This window comes from Bos taurus, chromosome Y, assembly GCF_002263795.3.
Source record: "Bos taurus isolate L1 Dominette 01449 registration number 42190680 breed Hereford chromosome Y, ARS-UCD2.0, whole genome shotgun sequence".
Taxonomy (NCBI): Eukaryota; Metazoa; Chordata; class Mammalia; order Artiodactyla; family Bovidae; genus Bos; species Bos taurus.
Window position 1 is genome coordinate 45,674,475 of NC_082638.1, and position 8,263 is coordinate 45,682,737.

At 36.6% G+C, this 8,263-nt stretch overlaps 1 protein-coding gene across 1 annotated transcript; it reads left to right on the forward strand.

The window, feature by feature from the left end:
• The first annotated feature begins 1,993 nt into the window (after positions 1-1,993).
• LOC132344701 (heat shock transcription factor, Y-linked-like) lies at positions 1,994-3,791 on the forward strand. Its single transcript, XM_059884343.1, has 2 exons — positions 1,994-2,517; positions 2,948-3,791. The coding sequence occupies exons 1-2, from the start codon at positions 2,008-2,010 to the stop codon at positions 3,680-3,682; spliced, it is 1,245 nt and encodes a 414-aa protein (XP_059740326.1). The 5' UTR covers positions 1,994-2,007; the 3' UTR covers positions 3,683-3,791.
• The last annotated feature ends 4,472 nt before the right edge of the window (positions 3,792-8,263 follow it).

The window sequence follows — 8,263 nt, forward strand, 5'->3', positions numbered from 1 at the left end:
TATGTTTTCTTGGCTGAATGTAAAATATGAGGACTCTTTTATATCACTCACCTCTCTGCTTTTAATAAAGATCTACCAATTTTCAAATTTTTTGTCCAGTTTTGACAAAAATAGACAGATATAGACTTATATATACATATATATCATATATAAAATATAGAAGTATATTTTCATAAGAGAAAATATTGATGCCAAGCTTAGATTTCAGAATTATTTCCAACTCCAGGCTCCATCTCAACAGGAAATAGCCAAAGTTGTTGCTGATTGAAACACTCCAAGAGCTGGAAAACCTGAAAAAGACATCGAACCTGCAACTGAGATTTTCTGTCACATTTATGATTGAGTTCTAAGTCCAACACTTTATTTCCTTTCATGTTCTAAGCAGTCCCTTCTTAAGACTGAAAAGTATGAAAACCGAGAGAAAGAGGTAGGAGATTGTAGACCTCCTGGTGTTCAATTTCACACCAGTCAGAATGGGTGCGATCCAAAAGTCCACAAGCAATCAATGTTGGAGAGGATGTGGAGAAAAGGGAACCCTCTTACACTGTTGCTGGGAATGCAAAGTAGTACAGCCACTATGGAGAACAGTGTGGAGATTCCTTAAAAAACTGGAAATAGAACTGCCTTATAATCCAGCAGTCCCACTGCTGGGCATACACACTGAGAAAACCAGAATTGAAAGAGACACGTGTACCCCAATGTTCATCGCAGCACTGTTTCTAGTAGCCAGGACATGGAAGCAACCTAGATGTCCATCAGCAGATGAATGAATGAGAAAGCTGTGGTGCATATATACAATGGAGTGTTACTCAGCCATTAAAAAGAATAAATTTCAATCAGTTCTAATGAGGTGGATGAAACTGGAACCTATTATACAGAGTGAAGTAAGCCAGAAAGAAAAACACCAATACAGTATACTAACACATATATATGGAATTTAAAAGATGGTAACAATAACTCTGTATATGAGACAGCAAAAGAGACACTGATGTATAGAACAGTCTTTTGGACTCTTGGGAGAGGTAGAGGGTGAGATGATTTGGTAGAATGACATTGAAGCATGTATAATATCATGTATGAACGAGTCACCAGTTCAGGTTCGATGCACGATACTGGATGTTTGGGGCTGGTGTGCTGGGACGACCCAGAGGGATGGTATGGGGAGGGAGGAGGGAGGAGGTTTCAGGATGGGGAACACATGTATACCTGTGGCGGATTCATGTTGATGTATGGCAAAACCAGGACAATATTGTAAAGTTAAAAAATCAAATAAAAAATAATAAAATAAAATACACACAAAACAATTAAAAAAAGTAATTTTAAACAGTGAGGCTAGAAAAGACAGAATCTAAGGATAATAATCAAGTGATAGAGAATAATAATGATTTAGCCATTAGTCAAATTCAAGGGTCTTTAGTTCCTCCTCAAGGGCCATCAATAACATCCTGAGCATTATCCTATGAACAGTTTTAGAGATGCCAAAGCCCCAGCCAGGCTGAAAGTTAAGTACAGAGACCACAGAGTAGTTGAAACCAGACAGTTAAAAGATTTTATTGCAGAGGCCAGTAGACCAATTTTGCTTGGGTAACAGTACTGAATATGAAAAATGTGTGTATAGAAGGGTGATAAATCACTTGTATTTCAGAAACCAAGTAGATTTATTGATGTGATTTTTCTGTGTAAAAATTCTTTAGGAATGAGATTTTGCATGCTTCATGGTTTTGGTTACTATTTCTGTAAGCAGGCTGTATTTTTAAGTTGATGCTGAAGTAAACCCTAGCTGAACATCACCTTTCAATGGCTAGGAGACCAGTGATTTTGTGATGTCACAGCTACCCTTTGATTGCTAGGAGACAAGTGATTTTGTGATGTCACAGCCTTTTGACTTTGAGGACCTCTGCGATGGTCTAGAGAGTTTCTCTCTGTTGGCCAGCCAAGCAATTTTTGAAGTAGTGGTCAGTAAAATCAGACAAATGAGAAAAGGATCTGAAGAAAGATTTCTCTGAGATGGCACATATACCTTCAGAAATTCAAGATGGGCCTCCTAAGGATGAATCAACTGATTCAGAAACCTCCATTAGATCTTTGTATGATTATACACTTACTAGGGACTCAGTTTTGAGATCTATGATTGAAGAATATGCTTTTCAGGCTTTGTCTGAGGATCTTGTGATAAAAAGGCCATGCTACAAATATTCTGTATCTGAAACAGATGAGGTGACTAATTTTCTTTCACTCACCTTTCCACAAAAACTTTGGAATATAGTTGAAAGTGATCAGTTTGAATCTATTTGGTGGGATGAGAGAGGCACATGTATAGTGATCGACGAAGAACTCTTTAAGAAAGAAGTCTTGGAAAGAAAGGCACCTTTCAGAATATTTGAAACCAAGAGTATGAAGAGTTTAATTCGACAGCTTAACCTTTATGGATTTAGTAAAAAGCGACAAACTTTTCAAAGATCTGCTTCACTACCTGTCTTTCTGGAAGAAGAAAACAACATCTCTCTTTTGAGTAAGGTATTCCAACATTTTCACTTATTGGCAATATGTAAGATGAAATCATGTGACCTAGAAAGCACATTTACATATGTAGCTAAAACCGAATTTAAACTTGAGCTAACAAATCGTTAAAAAGTTTTATTTTTTGAAGTTGAGAACAGCTGGATATGTTAAAATATTGGATGTTTGACAAACTTTCCTAGCACTGTGAAACCAGATATAAGTCCTGAAGCAACTTAAAGTGGTATTTACTGTATATATAAAATATATTTTTCATTGAGGATCATATTCTTTCTAACATGTTACCTGTTAAACTACTAATGGAGGTGTTTTATTTGATGCTATTTAGTTGGTTTCATTAAAGGAATACATTTTTATAACTTAGCTTTGCTTGTCAGTTTTACCTTGGTTTATAAAGAAACTAAATAATGTAATCCTTTGATTTTAGTTACAGACCTACTATAATCCAAATTTCAAAAGAGGTCATCCTCAACTTTTATTAAGAGTGCAAAGAAGAGTTGGGATTAATAATGTGTCTCAAATATCTTCATTAGTGCAAGATAACAAGAAGCATGTTAAAGCAAGTGTCAACGAAGATGATCGTAACTCTGAATTTATTCCAGAAATTAGTAGAGAGAGCGCATTTTCAGCCTCCACACGTTTACCTGTGCCTTTCATACAAAAGCCTCATACCATCCAGATTGTCACTAATACAAATGCCCTATCTCCATGTGACTTACCTAACCACCCATCACCAATATCGGTTAGACAAACAGAACAGATTTTGGTAAATCAACCTGCTGTTTTAAAAAAGTTGAGCATTTTTAATTGGCATTCACATAGCAGCTACACTCAAGTAAATGGCCCCATTGAGGACTTTGCTACTACAACTACATCTACTTCTCAGAACCACATTGTATCCCCATTACAGAGCACTTATTCTGGACTGATGGTGGAGCCTTCTAAATTTCCAGTCAGGCATAGCGATATGTCAGGCCATGACAATCCTTTTCCTAACCTGCAAGAGACAGGCAACTCGTGGTTCTCAGTGCCAACAAGCACTTACACATCTGCTTCCTCTCTTTCAAGTCAACTCATCAACAATCACCATTATATGGAAACCATGCTAATTAAAACTGACCTACCAAATACGTGTCAGATTATGGAGCCTAAGGAAGATTGAACGTTACTTTGGGAGATGTCAACAAATACCTACCATTCCTGTATTTGAACAATAAATTTACATGTTCATCTTCATAGTTTAATTTTCAATTTTTAAACAAAGAAGAGAAAATGAGGCTTTAGTTCATTGGTTTACTATTTTACTGCATGGTATTCCAAACTCTTCAGTTCAAGAAAGCATTCGTTATGCATCCTAGGTAAATGACACCTGATATAATATTTGTAAGCAAGAAAATGAGAAGCAAGGGAAAAGAGGTAATGGATGTAAAGTGATTTCTGAAATCATCCCTGCTGAAATGAAGGGGTGTCTAAATTAGGATGGTATGGGTGAAGAAAGAGATGCAAATAAAATTAGATAAATAAAAATACACAGTATGATCTTCAGCACATTCACATATTATATTCTATTAGTTACTGGTAGAGTCTTAAAGATTAGACAGCAGATTGTTTTCATTATAGAAATTAATTTTGTCTCTGAAAATATAGATATTGTAGTACATCCAAAATCATGATCACAATTATACCATCACTGTGATAGAAAAGATAGCATGATATAATCAGTGACTGGCCCATGGTCAGCACACATTGTGTACTTTACAAGTAGTATTCTATAGGGTCATATTTGCGCTGCTGTCCTTAAGGTACGTCTTCATTTCCTGACACCAAGATTCCACCCTATAATTTCAAATGCATGTTTAGATGTTGCTTATCTGTCCCCATAGAGACAGAATAAATTCCTGGTCATTACTGCAGCACATCAGCATGGTTACAAAGTTCTTGGAAGACATGATATCTGTTTTCCTTAGTCATTTCATTATCTTTCTCTTCTGAAGCTACAATCACAAATTATTTTCAGTCATGCTAATCCCTCGGAGAGGGCAATGACACCACGCTCCAGTACTCTTGCCTGGAAAATCCTATGGTCAGAGGAGCCAGGTAGGCTGCAGTCCATGGGGTCGCTAAGAGTCGGACACGACTCAGCGACTTCACTTTCACTTTTCACTTTCATGCATTGGAGAAGAAAATGGCAACCCACTCCAGTGTCCTTGCCTGGAGAATCCCAGGGATGTGGGGGCCTGTTGGGCTGCCGTCTATGGGGTCGCCTAGAGTCAAACACAACTGAAGTGACTTACCTAACCTTACCTTACCTTATGCTAAGCCCCTTCTAACAACTTTGTCTCAACTATTTCTTGCGGTTGGAAGGAACTACTGTTTGCCCTCCTACGAAGGAGAGTACAGATGTCTTCAATGTGTTTTGGGTCTACCCTCTTTATGTATCTTTCACAACAGCTGAAACATAGAGCCTGAAAATGACACATTTTAAGTGCTTACTGAATTGTCAATAAAGAAATGTAATAACCAATCAAATGCTCTACACATTACTCAACAACATTCTATAACCTGCACTACTATCATAATTCACCTTTCCTATTGACTGAGAAAATTTTCCAAGTTGATAAATATTTATTTTATTTACATGGATGTAAGAATTCTCAGGAGGCATGTATTCCGATGTTTGGAAGAATATTCCACGTTTTGATGTGACTTTTTGTGTGTGTGTCGTTTTGTTGTGTCAGTCAAAGTCTTTGGCATAGTCAAATAAGAGTAGCTGCTTTCCTGGAGTTCTCTTGCCTTTTGGAGGACCCAACGGGTGTTGACAATTGAATCTCGGGTTCCTCTGCCCTTTGTAAATCCAGCTTGAACATCTGGGAGCTCATGGTTCACATTCTGTTGAAGCCTGGCTTGGGGAATTCTGAGCAGTTCTGGGCAAGTGTGTCAGACATGTGCAATTAAGTGGTAGTTTGGACATTCTTTGGATTGCCTTTCTTTGTGGTTGGAATGAAAACTGACCATTTCCAGTCCTCTGGCCACTGCTGAGTCTCCCAAATTTGCTGGCATATGGAGGGCAGCACATTCATATCATCATCTTTTAGAATTTGAAATATCTCAACTGAATTCCATCACCTCCACAAGCTTTGTTTGTCGTTATGCTTCCTAAGTCCCACTAGACTTCACATTCCAGGACATCGGGTCCTCAGGTGAACGATCACACCTTCGTGCTTAACTGGGTCATGAAGATCTTTTGTGCACATTTCATCCATGTATTCTTCCCACCTCTTCTTAATAGTTTCTGTTTTGGCTACATCCATACCATTTCTGTCCTTTATTGTGCCCATGATTGCATGACATTTTCCCTTGGTATCTGTGATTTTCTTGAAGAGATCAGTAGACTTTCCAGTTCTATTGATTTGCTTTATTTATTGACATTGATAACTGAGGGTGGTTTTACCTCTCCTTGCAATTCTTTGGGGATCTTCATCCAAATGTGTAAAATTTTCTTTTCTTTTCTTTTTATGTGCTATCCAGATTTATTATTATATAAATACAGATTGAGAGGAAGCAGTTAACATTTATTTTCTATTTGAACACATGTTCCAAATTGATTAAAACAATGAATCAAAATATTTTGCATTTTAAAATAAAATAAAAACATTTATAGGTGTTGCAAAATTGTCCTTTAACACGGCTGGCAGGAAGAATGATGAAAACATTCCAGAAATAGTGTCAATAGTTACACAACACTGTGAATGTTCATTTTTCCCTCTAAGGTTTGCTTTATTTTATTTTATTTTTTAATTTTACAATATCATATTAGTTTTGCCATATATCAAAATGAATCTTCCACAGATATACATGTGTTCCCCATCCTGAAACCTCCTCCCTCCTCCATCCCCATACCATCCCTCTGGGTCATCCCAGTGCACCAGCCCCAAGCATCCAGTATTGTGCATGGAACCTGGACTGGTGACTCATTTCATATATGATATTATACATGTTTCAATGCCATTCTCCCAAATCATCCCACCCTCTCCCTCTCCCACAGAGTCCAAAAGACAGTTATATACATCTGTGTCTCTTTTGCTGTCTCCTCTCAGTGAACTCCGGGAATTGGTGATGGACAGAGAGGCCTGCCATGCTGCAATTCATGGAGTCACAAAGAGTCGGACATGACTGAGTGACTGATCTGATCTGATCTGATACAGGGTTATTGTTTTCTTTTTCCCCTTTTTGTTTAGCTTCGCTCCTCTTCTCAGCTCTTTGTGAGGCCTCGTAACTTTACCATTTTTCATTTCTTTTTCATGTGGATGGTCTTGATCACTTTTTCCTATACGATATCACTAACCTCCATCCATAGGTCTTCAGGCACTCATCTGTCAGATAGAATCCCCTGCATCTATTTATCAATTCCACTGTCTAATCATAAGGGTTTTGATTTTACATGTGTAAAATATATTATTCCCTATTTCTTATAGGGAAATCTTCACCCAGATTTTTATCAAAGAAATACAGAAAACTCTATATGGTATTCAGGATATACATGAAATATAGCTGTTTGATGTTTGCGGTTTAGCTCAGATCTTAATTTCTGAATGATGGGAAATTCTCTTTCATGTGTACAAATCTGGAAAATGTTTCACATGTGAACAATTGAGAATTCATATTTCATATGAGAACATTTCTCCCCAGATTGTCAAATGGGAAATACACAGAATTCCGAATCTCATATCAGAATACCTTCCAAACATTCTTGATGAAAAGATAGAGAATTTCAGAGCCCAAGCATGAAAATCTGTGGGAAAATTCTATATTTCTTGTAGGAAAATTAACACAGGTTTTTCAAATGTGAAATAGACAGTATTCAATATTTCATGAAGGAAAGACCTCACAAATATTTTCAAATGACAAATATGAAAAAATTCATGTTTCATGTGACCATGTGTGGATATGTGAAACAGACATTTTTGTATTTCCTGTCAAAGAATCTGCATCCATATTTTCATAACTCTAATGTAAATAAATTCCACATTTTCTGCAGAATATTTCGTGTCCGTACATTCATGTATGATGTACAGAGAATTTGTACTTTACGTTGGAAAATCTTTCTCCAGATTTGTATATGTGAATAATGGAGAATTTCATGTTTCACACCCTGAAATCTTTATCTAGGTTTTCATATGTGAAACTGAGAATTTCATCTTTTATGTAGGACTATCTCATTTCAGATGTCTATATTTGAAACAGATAATACTTTCATCAAGAGGCGCCTTAATTATTATATTTCTTCTGTCATTTTGGTGTTGTCACTGGGATAACTAAGGTTATTCATATCTCCCACATAAATTCGGTTTCTAATTTGAGATTCATCTAGATTTTTATTTTTTCATGGTGTTCTCTGCACAGAAGTTAAATAATCAGGACAACAATATATAGCTTTGACTTGTTCCTTTCCCAATTTTGAATTAGTTCATTGTCCCCTGTCCAGTTCTAACTGCTGCACCTTTACTAGCATACACGATTCCCAGGAGACATATAAGGTATTCTTGTATTCTTATCTCTAAGAATTTTACAAAATTATGTTTCTTTCTTTCTTTCTTTCTTTTTTTTGGTTTGTGTGTGATCCACAGTGTCCAAGTCATTAGCAGAGACAGTTAAGCAGATATAGATGATTGTATGCTATCTACTTGCTTATTCTGTGATACAAACATCAATTCATGTGTACCTCTTATAATTAAATAACTAA